At 43.1% G+C, this 15,177-nt stretch overlaps 2 protein-coding genes across 5 annotated transcripts in view; one reads left to right on the top strand and one right to left on the bottom strand.

Annotated features, from left to right (window-relative positions):
• Nucleotides 1–580: 580 nt before the first annotated feature.
• Nucleotides 581–8,598, bottom strand: PSMD12 (proteasome 26S subunit, non-ATPase 12). Of its 2 annotated transcripts, none has more exons than XR_014684579.1 (11): nucleotides 8,434–8,598; nucleotides 6,287–6,346; nucleotides 5,926–6,054; nucleotides 5,233–5,340; nucleotides 4,843–4,947; nucleotides 4,285–4,434; nucleotides 3,994–4,128; nucleotides 3,324–3,436; nucleotides 2,772–2,946; nucleotides 2,170–2,302; nucleotides 581–1,010 (listed from the first exon to the last, which is right to left on the bottom strand). XR_014684579.1 is itself a non-coding variant. In XM_084492209.1 (11 exons), exons 1-11 carry the CDS (start codon nucleotides 8,539–8,541, stop codon nucleotides 801–803), a joined length of 1,371 nt encoding a protein of 456 aa, XP_084348335.1. In that variant the 5' UTR covers nucleotides 8,542–8,598; the 3' UTR covers nucleotides 581–800. The 2 variants fall into 2 exon arrangements, 1 of the variants encoding a protein (XP_084348335.1); XM_084492209.1 differs by having other exon boundaries at nucleotides 2,170–2,247.
• A 2,919-nt stretch (nucleotides 8,599–11,517) lies between these two features.
• PITPNC1 (phosphatidylinositol transfer protein cytoplasmic 1) overlaps nucleotides 11,518–15,177 on the top strand; it is an 88,519-nt gene continuing 84,859 nt past the window's right edge. For 2 of the 3 annotated variants that reach the window (XM_084492201.1, XM_084492203.1), the window contains exon 1: nucleotides 11,518–12,208. Coding sequence is in view for 2 of the 3 variants with exons in the window: in XM_084492203.1 (XP_084348329.1) it covers nucleotides 12,161–12,208 (48 nt within the window). In the remaining variant the exon portion in view is untranslated. The remainder of the gene's footprint in view (nucleotides 12,209–15,177) is intronic. The other variant, XM_084492202.1, reaches the window with a different exon arrangement.

Genomic DNA, 15,177 nt, shown 5'->3' with positions numbered 1-15,177 from the left:
CAGTCATTAATGTCTAATTATTAGACTGAGGAGTAACAAGTTTTGATTCTCCAGCATGAAAATTCCCCTGGAATTCCTCCAGTGTCCTCTAAAGAACAAATGATCTCAACTTTAATCTTACTACATAATTATCCAAGGATAATATTTCTTCAACACAGACTCCTTAAACACATACAATTTCTACAGTAAGGATATTCAAACTAATTCATTTTTGCCTTTGATCCACAAAATGAGAGTCTTAAGAAGCAAACAGCACTAAGGGGGTTTTGAGGGTACATTGAGGAGAGATGAATTACAAAGTTCAGATGAATGCAATGGTTTAATCCCATACTGTCATGATCAAACATATCCAATGCATTGTTTAAGAAGCTAGCAGGCCTTTATTTTGACCTCTGACATAACGTTGTAATATTAACATCAATCAGTTACCTCAGTGCATGCTACCATTAAACCCTAGACTTTTGTTTTATTTACAGTACGTTCTCTCAATCACAGTCTCAAAAATGAAAATAATCACAGAATCATGCATTAGACAGATACAGGTATAAATGGAAAAGAATAAATCACAAGACTGCTATTATACAGGCAATACCGTTTTATTATGTTCTTTCACCAATTGTAGCAAAAAAAAAAAAACATCTGAACAATCAAGGGAACTTAACTGTCATCAGGAATTATGTTCTAAATTTTAGTCCAGGAAGGTTTGACAGGGAGAAAAAAAACATATACACACTGTAATAATAGTCTCTATTATGAAGATTTAATGCCTTCTTTAAAAGCACTGAGATTATTGAGGCACCTTACTGCAAGTTATGTATCATCTCCTCTTTGGCAATGAGATGCGTGGTTTTGTTAACTAGGGCCATTAGTGAGTTCAGCTTGTGAGACCAGTCATTCAGTATATTGTTTGGATCCTTAGGCCTCTGAAAATTGATAATTCCTGCAAGCCTGTCTACTTTAGCAAAGATGGTCTTATTAACTACTAGGTTAGACAGAAACTCCTCCGATTCCTGCAAAGACAAACAGCACTAAGTCAAGAAAACAGCATTTTCATCTTCAAAGCATCAGAATTCTTCCCAAACAGCATTAAAGCACAAAGAACGAGGTTGTCATTATACTTAAAAGAAATCCATCTGTGGTAATAATGTATTTAAAAAAACAACACAATACTTTAATATTACATATGGGCACAGCAAGCTACTAGCACCATCTATTCACAAGGGTTTGTTTTTTTCCCTCATTTGATCTATATCTGATTATCTTTCATGAAATTAGAAGTTTAATGTACACCAACAGACTTTTACACTTTGGAATACTTGGCAACACAGTTATCAGACCAACCCTTCTAACAAGCAAGACAGGAAAATCCCTGTGAATTACAGGTCAGAAATCCTGTATCCTCAATCAAATTTAATCACTCATTGACAAGCGCTTTTTCCCACTGAAATATAAGATAAGAAGCTCCAACATTTAAATATGACCTTGAGCATAAATGAATTTTGAGCATCAGCTTTTGCCATATGGGCACATGCATCATGACATTCAGTTCTGTCTGAATTGAAAAACTGTTGTGCTTTTTTTTTTTTTTTTTTTTTTTTTAACTCCTATAAAGGCATGAAAATACACTCAGGGTATTGCATTGAGTAGTAGGGACAAAGTAATAAATATTTGGATTAACATACTACTATTCCCAGCAGGCTTTTCCACTGCTTTTCACATAACTAAAGTTCATTTAACGCTCTGTGTAAATCACTACAGCACACTGTGTTCTTCCTGGTAAAAGCTGAAATGCACTGGTAGCACAAATAGAGGAATAAAACTAAGGATGATGCCAGGAGAGCTGGAAAGATGATACGAAGGCAGATATATGCAGCACAAGTAGCAACAGATACTATATCCATGAACATTCATAAACACAGAAGTATAAATCCTGAGAATTTTGTTCCAAGCAGTGTATTTCTACAATGCTATGTTTTACAGACAATGCAGAAGTAGAATGCAATGATGCTCTATGGCACTACTTTCAAAGCTTTTTAAGTGTAAAAGAGAGACCAAAATTTGAAATTAAGAGAATGCTGCTCTGCTGAGTACTAATATATTTTTACAAACACACACACATATACATTTCTATTCCCTTTATGAAAGGAGTATAAGCAAGGCAATACTTACATCAACAGACAGATCAAGGAGCTGTGCCATTCTCTTCATTGTAATTCTGGTATAATATTTAGCCATTATTCTAATATTCTGGAATAAAAGTGTTCAGAGTAGAGGGTTATGTGTAAAAAATAATTGAAGCAGGCTGCAAAAATATAAAAGTCAATGTTAAAAGCAGATTAGGAGCCGTAGTGCTCTAATGGCAGTCCAGCATAAAGTACGTAAATGAGCTGTGGACCAACAGGTGCTTATAATAGGTATAGGTGCTTGTAATAATCTCTGTGTGACAAATTATTAAGTAATGAAATCAACCAATTATTAACAATACAAAACAAGACTTAAGTTTTTGCTCTACTGACATTTGAATGCTAAATCTCACAATTTCAGCACAATGTGCTCTTTTTTCTGGCCGTTGTGCCAAGTACCTATCTATAATATGCAGGTATGAACAAATAAAAATGTTGAAAAATGTAATATAATGGAAAATGCAACTTATCTGCTGCTTTCCTACATTAAAAGAAAACACCTTTGTGAACAAAATATGTCAAGCAAAAGGTATTTTTGGTTCAGGCATAGCATACATAGCTAGTTCTTAAAGAATCAGCCATACTTACATGTTCCACAACTCTATTCTTTAAATCTTTCCATCTCTTTTCACCTTCCTCTGTACAGCCAAAAACATCTGTTGCAGGACTGTCAAGGGATCCTTCTCTCAATTCTTTCCCATATTCTTCAACTAGGGCAGTCCATCGCATCAATTCCATGGTGGTAAATAGTTTGAGGAGGTCTCTAAATGGTTTAGTAAAGGTGATTTAAAATCCTTTACCAATAAGGTTTTTTTCATGCTTAACTAGATTAGCGAAGTATCTTTAAATGTTTTAATTTTATTACCATTAATATTCATTGTTTTTCACAAGTACAATCTCATACTTCACACTATCAGGGGGCAGCTAACGTCAGACAGTGTTTCTAATAATGATTCTTTTCTTACAGAAATGTTTATTTTAACTTTTAACTTGCACAATCATGAAAGTTTTGCAGTATTTTTCATACAGCATTAAATTCTGAAATGTTTACAGCAGACTCAACATAAACAGATCTCATTTGCACAGCTACTGTAAGAAATACTTTTGGCCTAAGAATTGTACATTAGAAAGGGCACTTACTTATACTTCGGGATTTCTTCTAGCTTTTTGTCACTACTAATTCTGTGCACCAAATCAGACTGTTCATTGTCATAAGGTGAAAGAATAACATAAAGAACAACGCTCTTCAGTGCCTGTTCAGTAGAAAAGAGTGTTAATTAAACAGAAGGGTTGAAAACTACTCGCAGAGTTTAGAATTTAACATGTAAAAGGGTTAAGCTAAGCATATTAAAAGCTAAATTGATGTAATCTTGTAAAAATTAACCTTTCATCACAGTGGTAAATTGATACAGGTTAACTGAAATTTGAACATTACAAATAAATACCTTAAAAAGAATTTAAATACCTAACATTTATATTGCTCACACAACGGTATCATTTAGACTACTTGCAAAGCTGTTTTTAATTTCTGCACTTCCGCAAAACAAAAAAGATAATCTCAAGATTTCAAAGACAATATAGTAAAAATGTTAGTTATAAATATTCTTTTGAAATCAACTTTATTATACTCGTTTTCAACTATGCAATTTGCTAAGATAGCCATTAAAAACAACAACAACAACAACAACAGATTTAAGAGGTATTTAATCTGTTGTAAATTCATCTGGTAATGAAATGCATATTTGTCACAGGAAAATACAGACATTTTGTATGTAGTGTTTTTGTTTTGTTTTGTTGTTTGTTTTTTTACCTGCTGCCACTTTTCACTCTCAGCTTGAATACATGGAGTATCATAAATGGCTCTGTAGTGCTTACAGATGGAGAGGTAGGAGCCTTCATGTTGATCCAGCTGGATCATTAGGTTGTAGTATTTTAATTTTAGTTTCTGAAACGGTATCAAACAGTAGAATTAAAACAGCTCTATGAATCATGTAAATTAAATCCAAATGGATTCCAGAAAACAGAAGATTCAAATACACTTGGACCCGAAGAGAAGCATGATAGATTAGAATAGGGGAAAACAAATCCTCCAACAACTTACTTCCGTGTTTTCTTCTTGAAAAAATTTAGTATTAATTTTTTTGCTGATAATTTGAGTGCGGATATAGTCTTTTACAGCTAGACAGAGCCTCATCTGCTCCAAGATAAATTCTACACGTTCTTTCTTCTCCATTGAACCATAGGTTTCCACCTAAAATTAAAGTTTAACTGTTTAGTACTGTCAAAGTCAAATCATGTAAAATAGACAAGCGTAACATGATTCAAAAAAAAAAAACTATTTCAGAGTAAGTGAAAATGGAGAAAAGCTTACTCAGTTTTGAATTATAGCCCCTACTCACATGAGAAAAATTCACTAACGCTAAACTCACTGCAATACTTAGCGAATTGAAATTTGTCTTCCAAATGGAAAATATTCCATGCAATTTAACCCCTAGACTAACAAAAGCAGTTAAAACAGAGTTACACTTTCACTCGTAACAGTTAATCTCATTCCAGACATTTCTGCAGATGTACCTGATTATATTTCTAAACAATAATAAAAATTAATACTGACTGCTCATAGATCACCGATGCAACTTTGAGTTGCATGGCAAGTTACCTGCAATTCTTGCAAAATAGAGGCAGCCTCTTTCACTTCACCGTTCTGTTCCTTTATTGTTGCAAGTGTCTTTGTCAGACGAGCACGTTCAATTTCCACATATATCTGAAATGAGAATTGGCAATTTAAATATTGGAATTTTCCAAAGAAGAGCATAAACGCTAAGACCACAACCCTCCTAAGACATATAGTTGATGTTTGCACACAAGTAATTCACTTGTGGTTAATGTAACTGTACGTAAAACTTTGCTAAGTGCAAAAGAAATTAATTTAAACTGCCCATTTCTCTAACAAAATCGAATATGTAACACTTTAAAAAGTGAAAAATAAATGGCACTTTTTAATTCTGTATTAATAATACATCCAAATATCTACTTTGTGGAATCTTACTTTTCCTTCTGTAACCATTCGCAACGTGTCAATTAAGCGCAGTTTGACTGGTAAGTCTGTGATGTCGTCAACGTAAGTGCAGCACTGCTGGACCATTTTAGCAACTGCCTAGTACAGTAACAGACAAGAAAAATATTTTTAGGTTTCTCAAAGGCATTCAAATAAAAACACTCAAAGATAAGCACTACATAAACACAGAGCAGAATACACTTTGCACCTTCTTAAATGCAAGTGTTTCCAGCTATCTTGATACCTGATTTCTCAGACAGAACTGAATTCCAGAGTATGACAGTTTCAAAAGCAAGCATGTGAAGTATACACCTTATTTCATCACAATAAATCACAGTAACTATTTAATGTACGCCACATGCGAACATGAAAAATTAAGAATACGTCTACAACTTAGACTGTCTTAAGACTGTAAAGATGAACTACTGTCTGAAAGCACCATCATGCAAAAAGGCACAGCTGTGCTGTCAAGAATGGCAAGATGAACCACATGGAGCTCAGGTACAAAGTAAAGACAGATTAATTCCAGACACGAGTTTCATTATTGGTATTCATATGTCTACAAAAAAATGTCAGCAGAATCTAATTACAGTGTACTCTGGCAGGTGCTGGAAAGTCAGAAGTCTCTGCACACAAGGAGGAATCAGATATATATGATGTAGCTCCAAATACGATTTTATTCACCTGTTTTAACTGACTTCTTCTCTTTGACAGAAGAATTATATTTTCATTAAGAGCATCCCAGTCTTTAGCTTCGTAACACATTTTCACTATAGCCACTAAGATCCGTGATGTGGAAACCATGTCAGAGGCCTGTAACAAACAAACAGCACGTTAGTGATGGGATCAACAGCCTGCACACCTCTATCACTTGCACTTCCATGATACAAAGAATAAAAATCTGTTACATCTAGCCTCACTGGTAAGAGCAACAAAAGAGAAGGACTGATACCCCAACCTACTTCACAACTTCAATGCAGTGGGACACAGGGATACGGGCTGTAGGCCAGCCCAACAGACACGCTGCACGCCACATGCTACTTACCGTTCGTGTTTGTTTCTCCAAGGAGAGCAGGTTTTCAATGACTTCTTGCAGTCTCCCCTCCTAATACAACAGAATAAAAGAATTATCACCACGATTGAAGAATACGGGTCAGTTTAAATTGAGAGAAGCTCCCATTCTTATGCAATTAAGAAAAACACAGACTAGCCTGTGCACTGATTTCTATGTATTTAAAAAAAAAAAAAAAAAGACACATGCACAGCCCTAACATTAAACATGTGGCTAAATGCAGAGATTAAACTAGAAAGGTACCGGTTTTCCCTAACACAAGCTAGAAGTTGTCTGTCTAGAGGAAGAAACCTAGCAAGTTGCAGACAGGTTTGGTTAGCTCATGCTCACCAAGCTAGATATAAGACTGATTTCTTTCCTAACCAAAACAAAGCTTTAAGTGAGAACAGATATGCAAGCAGATACCTTTGCAAAAAAACAACACTGTTACTTTAATCCATATTCATCACATCTTAGTCACAGCATATTACAGAAAACACGCACTACACACCTTACAGTCCAGGCATGGAATTACCATAGTCCTGCTTTTTGGGGTTTGACAACTATATTGGCCTTTTTCAGAGAGAATATGCTACCATAAAGTACTCTTAAGTCCTAAACTGTAATTCCTAGCAAGTATCTCATGAAAAAATGTTTATATGGGAGAATTTATAACAGCCCATGACAACTTTGGGACAGCAAAATGTTTAGAAACAAGGAGATGAATGACAAAAGAGAGAAAAGGAAAATCTGCTTCTAAAGCGTACCTCATCCTACTGAAATTCTTGCAAACTCTACAGTGGTTTGTCGGGAATGTGGTCAGACTGCCACAGAATTCTGTGGCAATGAAGCGCAGCCATGGTGCCCATAGTTACGCAGAGCTCCGCTGGTGGGATCAAACATCTGTGCCTACTCTCCATGCACTTCTGTCAGACAGCATTAGATGCAGTTTACCTATCTTCAGGCCTTTAAAATCCTACAACACACTTTATACTCCAGTGTGCCTCTCACATCACACATGGATCTCGCAGAGCACTGGCAGCGTGTAAGGAATCCGATGCCATCCTACTGGACCAGGACACAAGCAAATCCCACCTGACTCTACTGAGGTTTGAGATGTGCAAGAATCTCTAGCCTACATAGCAGGCTACGAAAAGAAACCTCAAAGAAAGCAAAGAAACCTCAAGATACGGTACAACACATGCACAATTCCCTCTGAGACCCCATCAGCAACACACTCAGTGGCTGTGGCTGGGTGTGCCCCCACGTGTGCTCGGCAGACTGTCCCTCAGCACCCTGCCGTGGCCCTGGCCCCCCACTCCAGTCTTTTGGGGCACGGACATAACCAAGTGACACGGGTGCAAAGAGCTGCCTGCCCAACCTGACACGGGACCAATTACACCAAGACATCGCTGGCGCAGAGCAGGATGAGCAAGCACCTGCCATGCGCCTGCCACACCACGCTGCTGGCGGAAAGTGGCAGCGGCAAAAATCCCCATCCCTGCAGCAAACCAGCCCCATCCCAGCCCCATCCCTTTGCCTCACTCATAAGGCTTCAGCCAGACGTCTGCCTTCATCTCCGCCTGCTGCACACTGACAGCCAAGTGCTGAAGTGGTGCCTGTTTCTTGCAGATAACCAGCGGCAGGACTAGAAGGAATATCCTCATGTTATGCCAGGGGAGGTTCAGGTTGGAAATGAGAAGCCATTTCTGCTCAGAAGGAGCCGTCAGGCATTGGGACGGGTTGCTCAGGGAGGTGGCGGAGTCACCATCCCTGGGGGTGTTCAAGGAAACGCTGGACATGGTGATGGGGACACGGCTCAGTGGGTGACATTGGCGGTAGGGGGCCGGCTGGACCGAGCGATCTAGGAGCTCTCTGCCAACCCTGATGACTCCAGGATTTTAGGATCCTCAGCTTCTGCCCTTCCCCATGGAGCTCCGGAGCCCTCAGCACGGGGCCGGGGGGCGAGAGGCGGCTGCTGCGGCTGCACCCCCTGCCCTGCCTGTCCCTGCCCTGCCTGCCCCGTCCCTGTCCTGTCCCCGTGGCCCCGCCGGGCCTCAACCCGACCGCGGCCTAGCCCGCCCCGCGCCATGACTCAGCCCATCTTCACCGGCCGCCTTCCTCCCGCTCCCCTCACGCACCTGCGCCAGCCGCTCGCACTCGGGCAGCCGCTGGTCCACCGTCGCGCTGTAATCCACCTCCATTTTGACGATGCGGCCATCGGCCCGCTCCGCGCCTCCCTCCGCCATGGCCGCGGCCCCGCTGCGCGGCCCCCGCCAACACTCACCGGAAGCGGGCGGGCGCCGCGCGCAGGCACGCCCGGGGCAGCCCGGCCGAAGGCCCCCGCTCCCCGTGCTGCGCCGTGCAGGCAGCGCCGCGGACAGCCCCGGCCGCGCCGCAGGCCCCCTGGCGTGAGGCCGCCCGCTGCCTCAGTGCCCTCAGTGCCCCAGGTGGGGCTCGGCGGGTGACGGGGGTTTTGTTGCTGCGGGCGTCTCCACAACGTTCTTGGTATTTGATAATAAATTACTGCAAGGGAAATGCTCCTCAGTGAGAGCACTGTGTTTCCGAGCATTACTTAAAGCTCGAAGAAAAGCATAAGTTGTCCTGGAATTGTAGTCTGTGCTGTAACAAAACCTTCGTGTGGCAAAGAGGTATTGAGGATAACGGCTTGAGCCTTTTATCTACAGAATTAAGGCTTGATTACTATATCAGCTGTGCTGATGTAGGGTCAGGGTAACTTAATTGAGAAATTCAGGGCTGTGATACCATATTTTGTGAGAGAACTTCATATATGCTTTCCAATTAGCAAGGGGAAAGTGAAGCTACAGCACAGACTGTGGACTTTGCATCACTTTCTGTTTGAATTCAAACATTTTATCCATTATCATTAATCATTTTTACTTATTATTTGACCTAAGTAGTGAAAATACATGCATGTATCACGTATGGATAGGGAGTGATGGCTTTCATGGAAGTTAAAAGGCAGATGCTGATCTCACTGAACATCCAGACAAAGTGGTTCTGGTTCAGAGAGTGAGTAAAAGACAAGTAGAAGCAATGTATACTGCAGCTGTTATCTTACCTGCATGGGTATGATGGAAGCTGAGGATGCAGCTTTTGCATCCAGTGCAAAAAAAAATTTCCTGAATGGTTCAAATATATATATATTTTTTTAATTAAAAGCTCTTAGTAAAATACATGAAGAAATAGTTTGACTTTTACTGACTCTTATTAGGAATTGGCATTTTACTGAGACAACTCCACCTGGAATTAGTGTTCAGCATGCATTAAAATGCTTGTGTTGTGTTTTTTTTTTCCCCTAGGCCAGAAATGAAAGAAGGGTGATTTTTCCAACTGATCACAGAGAGCATCTTGCAGAGGTAAGAGCAATAATTTCTGACGATTCACAGAAAACAACGAAAATTCAGGCAGGCGTGCTTAGCAGCAACTTCCTGGCTAGCTAGAGCTGGAAGTTTCCTCTCTCAGCATGTCCCCTAAAAACATTTGATGAACATGCTTTTTACAGAGGCCCAGGACAGCAGTCATATTTGGGACTTGTAGAGGTTATTGCTGGGGTCACTGTTTTTTCCTCCATGTGTATGTGCAGACAGCACAAGAACAAGCTGTGTTTGTGGCAGTAAGTCTGGGGTGATTTAAGAATGTTTTGCAGTGGGTATGGAAAATAATTTTCATTTCCATTTTATTTAGAGATTGAGTAGCATCAAGGTGCTATGCGAAGCAGTTCAAATTTTTACACTGTTTTTCAGCAGAAATCCAGGTGATTTTTTTTTCCCCAGTTAATGTAACCAGTAACAAATCACTTAAAATTGCAGTAATTATTTTGGATCTGAATTTGGATCTCTCTCATTTGTAGGTAATATTGCAGTTACTGCCTTGTTTAGGCTATTTTTCATAGATGTTTCATGAATATTACTGCCAACACCATGAATTATAGCTACAGGGTGGATATATATAAATGGCTGTTGTCAGATTTGAAATAGAAGACTCATTAACTGCATTGTTCATACCTCAGTTGAAAATCCAGGCTATTAGCAGAGCTCCCAGATTTTCTCTTTGTGTAGGTGTTTGTACTTCACCAGAAAGTCAGGGTGTGTGAAATACTGCGCCGTTAATGGGATGGAACAGAAAAGCGATATTGTTAGCTCCAGGAGATGGCACTGTGTCCTCTCTGGGCTAAAAACTGTGTACATCGCTTTGAAATGTACATTTGGAACCAATGAGGGGTTTTGCTCTTTCTTGTTATGAAACACATTTCATTGTAGACCCAAATTCATGTTTAACTGCCCCAAATATGGTATTTCATCACTTCTGTCTTTGCAAATAATGGAGTTCTCAATGTTGGTGTCTTTTACCATTATCTATACAGCGCTTTATGTTTTAATGTTGCAGTCACAGCGCTGCTGTGCAATATGTGCTCTATAGCCATTTGCTTACAGGAGAAGCAGCGATACAAATGTTTTATGATTTCCACGCAGTTATGTAAGAGTTCAGGTTTCTTTGCTAGTTTCAGAGTTCGGTTTGTGTGCATATCAGGCTGAATTGCAATAATGCTTATAGTTCTTTTGGAGAAATACAGTGAAAAGCAAGCACCTAAAATAAAAGATGTAACCAACAAACTAGGAAAGGGAAGGAAAGGACCCCCCGATGGCCCTGGCGTTGCTCCTCAGCAAGGAAGGAGGTGGTTTTTCGCCGAACTCCGTGCGTGGCGTTTGAAAGCCAGCAGCCGACACGAAACCCACTTTTATTTGCGTTGCAAAATCCGCCGGCCGACAGCGAGGCGCTGACCAGAGGGGAAATGGGTGAGGCCTCCACATCCTGCGCTCGCCTCTGGCCGTGCCCTGCAGCCGGAGATGTCCTCGTACCGGGGGGGGGGGGGCTGCGGCTCTGCGGGGTGCCACTGAGCACCCCAAAGGGGGTACCTCGGAGAGACCCCCGCGGGGTGCAGCCTGGCCCCTCCGGGTTGTTTAAAGCCTCCTGAGAGGCTGCTGCTGCCCGGAGCCCCCCAGGTTCCCCCCTGGTCCCCCCCGGTTCTCCCCAGTCCCCCCCGCTTCTCCCCCTCCGGTTCTCCCCGGACCCCCCCGATTCTCCCCGGACTCCCCCCCACGGTTCTCCCCGGGTCCTCCCCTGTCCTCCCCCGGTCCCCCCCCTCCTCCTCCTCACTCCCCCCGGTCCCCCCGCCCTCCTTCCTGCCTCGCCGTGATGTCAGCCCCGCCGGGGCCGCCGCTGCAGCCGCTCCGTGCCCCCGGCTCCAGCCCCAGCCCCAGCCCCAGCCCCGGCCGCTCCTCGCCTCCGGCTCGCATCGGCTCGCACCGCACCGCCTCCCCCTTCCAGCATCCTCCCCCCTTTCCCTCGGCCCAGCGGTGAGCAGCGGGGAGCCGCCTTCGGAAGCGCTAGAAAGAGCCTTTGTCTGGCACCGCAGCCTCCCCGCCGCCTTTTGGGGGCTCCTCCGGGCTTTTCGGAGCCCCGGGCGGGTGTTGGCGGAGCCGCCAGGGGCTGCCGCTCTCGCACGCTTCCGACGGATGGCTCTGAGTGTGCGGCGGCGCCCGGGGTTGGGGTTCTTTGTACACAGCCCTGCGTGCGTGTGGGAAATTCACATGATCGCAGCCTGAAGGAGGAAGGGCTGCGAGAGAGGAGCGCTCCTGTCGGCTTTGCTTCTGTCGCTTTTGCTCCTCGCCCGGTCAGCCCTCCTGGATGGTCGCCTTACTCTCCTGCGGACACGCTGCCCAGAGAAAAGAGGCTTGATTATTTTTATTTTATTTTTCTTTTTATTTTTTTTTTGGCGTGATCATCGTGCAGAAATAACCACTTTTCTCCCAGTTTGCCGGTGCGCACCGAGGCAGCAGGAATATGCTCATGAAGGAGTACCGGATCTGCATGCCTCTGACAGTTGAGGAGGTAAGCTCCGCCGCTGCTGGCGGCCAGGCTCTCACCCACCCAGGCTTTGCTCTTCCAAGGCAAGTTGAGGTCGTGTCTGTTTTACCGAGCGGTTTTCCTTCGCGTAACAAACTTGGTGGTAGGATTGGCGGGAGAGGCGTGTTGTTATTGCAAAATAAAGGAATCCCGCAGGAACGAAGGTAAGTGAAGCGTATCGAAAGGCTTGTGGCGCCCAGGTGTTAGAACGATCTTGCAACCAGACCTTTAAGAAGGACCTGAAGCATATTGGCAAGGGAACACTTCGTGCTGAAATCCCGTGCCTCGTAAAGCGTTTGTCCGAAACCCAGATTCTAAAAATATCTTCACCTTTGCTTAAAATATCCTCGCAGATGGGACTGGCCTGAAACTCTGGCACAGGTAGGCTAGCTAGCGGTAATTTCCTAGTCAAACTTTTTTTGTCGTGTCAAGAAACAACTGAAAGTCAAACCACTTCTTGTCCCCATCCTAACGCCCACGTTTTGGGGTTAGGCGTGTGACCTGCCAGCTTGCTGCCTTAGGACAGCAGCACCCCCCCGCGATGCCCGTGCCGCCTACTCGCTTGTGCCCACAGACAGCGGGCCCGTGGGCTCAACAGGCAGCGAAAGGCCCCTCCGTGCTCTGTCGCCTGTCGCCGACATGGGGCCGGGCAGCGGCCCCCGAGGGCAGGCGCTTGGCAGGGCAGCGCCGCGATCCCGGAGCCCCCCGAGCGCGCCGCCGCCAGGGGGCGCCCTGGCCCCGCCCACTCTGCTGTGACCCCGCCCCCTCGGTGCTGGCCACGCCCCTCGCGCTGCTTCGCGCGGGCGCGGGAAAGCTGCGCTGGCTGGAGCGGGGGGTGGTGGTGGTTAGCAGGGGTGCACAGTCCTCTGCCCCCCGTATTTATACCCAAATACATTTGTTTTGCAAACTAGCTCGTGGGTTTTGTTTAAATGCCCACGAGCAAGGGTGTTGTTGCACTGTGTGGTTTTCCTCCTTGCAGTGTGTAAAAAAAGGGCTCCTCGCTGGTGCTGCGCAGCAGTTGTTCGGACCCTCTGTCTGTCCCTGTCTTCAGATGGGGCAAATGAACAGCTTATTAAAACTTAGAGTTTCAATCCCAAACTGGGACCAGCCCGCTTGTGCTTCTTCTGGGAGCAAGACCCAAAAGCACCACTTACGTGTGGGTAAACAGGCAATGTTCTGAATTCAAGCATTTGTCCAACCCAGTTATAAAACACAATGTGATGCTGGGTGGTGTTTGTTCAATACAGAGTTTTACTTGGTTTTGGTGTTATTGTAGTATAGGCAGTACTTTATCCAAGCCAGTTCCCGATGCCCTCAGGCTACCACACTTAGTTAATAGCATTTAATTATGTCATCAGAACGGAATAGATCTATTCTGAAAAAATCTTGTTAAATAAGATTTCTAGATAGAGAAATGGTGGAAAATCTCCCTACACGTGAATGGCTGATGTGCAGTGAGGCAGAAGGTGTTGGAAGTCTCTCATTCTCGAGAACATTTACAGAATTAGTAAAGATGCTCATGTATCTTGTAGGTTCTTTTATGTTGAATCATCCATCTAATCTAAGAGCTGCAGCTGAGATGACTTTGAGGGACCTAGGATGTGTCTGGTATTTAGCATGAATTTCATTATTAATTGTAAAACTGACAAAACTTTAAAATTGTCAGACTTTTTTTGGTATTATTTATGTCCTAAAACTGTCCTGCAATGTATTTCTCACAGTGGTGCATTTTTGTGACGTCTTCTACAGTCTCTGAAGGTGTTACCTTATTTGACCTCTAGTTTCATACTGACTGCCAATAATGTATATTTTTGGGACTGTGCAGGTGAAGCATTATGCAGTCCTTAGGAGAGCATAGGGGCAGTGCTTGCCCTTCAGAAGCCATTTTGGTTCTGAGAGGCCCAAACTGTCTTCTGCAAGGTACTAAGTCACTCTGAAATTAAGTGAGATTTGGTGGAAATGAAGGTTATGCTTTTTCTCACAGGATTGGCACATTAGGCTCTGATCTGCAGAGGCACCTAGGTACCTAGCTTGTAGTGGGAGTCAAGCACCTAAGTATTCTTGAGGTTATAGGTTTCAACAGGTATGTGAAAAATGCAGTTGTTACTTACACAGCTGCTTGGCTTCCCTCCTTGTGCTGCCTTCCTTACTTGGGCTTTACAACTCTGTTTTTTCTGCTGTGAAAATTCTGGTTTTTGGCCTGTGCACCTTACACATGCATTCAAAAGCACTTCTTCGCACAGCTTTCTTTTTTAGCACTGACTTACTGGTTATCCATAAATAGATAGAGATATAGATAGGTACCTATATAGATATAGATAGATACCTATATATATAGATATAAATAGGTATTCCTTCTTTAGTTGGTAGCATTATGTTGTCACCAAAACTGGAGTGGTTTCCTGTGCCATTTCTGTGCAAATAGTCAGATCATGTAGACAGGATTTCTGTACAGCTGGTTTTCCTTAGCTGCTGCAGAGGCTGCTTGGGGCATTCTTTCATTGATTCCCCTATTAGATAAGATGCTCAAATATTAATGGAAGCCTTGTTTGTTTACCTGTCAGCTTGGATGTCAAGTGCTTTCTTGACAATAAAATATTTCCTAAGAAATGTTGATTGCTGACTTAACTCATCCTGTGTATTTTATGCTAGGATACAGGAGGCAGCGGTGCATCTTAGAATCTATGATTTTATCTTTGTTCCTCATCCATGAGCACCAAAGGCAGGTTGCTTCAAGAGCGCTTGCTGAGATGCTGTGGCACCACGCTATTGTACTTAATCAAGGCTGAGGCATACTCATTAAACTGTACTTTTATTGACGGTTCTTTAGGGCTGTTACGTATATATATATATATATATATTGTTACAAGCTGCCCAATTAGCCGTGAAATAATTTGAGAAAGGAAATGTCATGTTAACTTCTAAGCAAAATAATAACAACTGCTGGAAGAATT

This window comes from Aythya ferina (assembly GCF_964211825.1).
Source record: "Aythya ferina genome assembly, chromosome: 18".
Classification (NCBI taxonomy): Eukaryota; Metazoa; Chordata; class Aves; order Anseriformes; family Anatidae; genus Aythya; species Aythya ferina.
This window is presented reverse-complemented; position numbering and strand designations above follow the sequence as displayed.

Excerpts from the sequence above, each read along its gene's own strand:
- PSMD12 (XM_084492209.1), bottom strand. The coding sequence starts at position 8,541 with ATGGCGGAGGGAGGCGCGGAGCGGGCCGATGGCCGCATCGTCAAAATG. Across the intron at positions 2,248-2,771 it reads AGAATAGAGTTGTGGAACAT|AATATTAGAATAATGGCTAA; the intron begins GTAAGTATGGCT and ends CTTTTATTCCAG. Across the intron at positions 1,011-2,169 it reads TCCTTGATCTGTCTGTTGAT|GAATCGGAGGAGTTTCTGTC; the intron begins GTAAGTATTGCC and ends TTGTCTTTGCAG.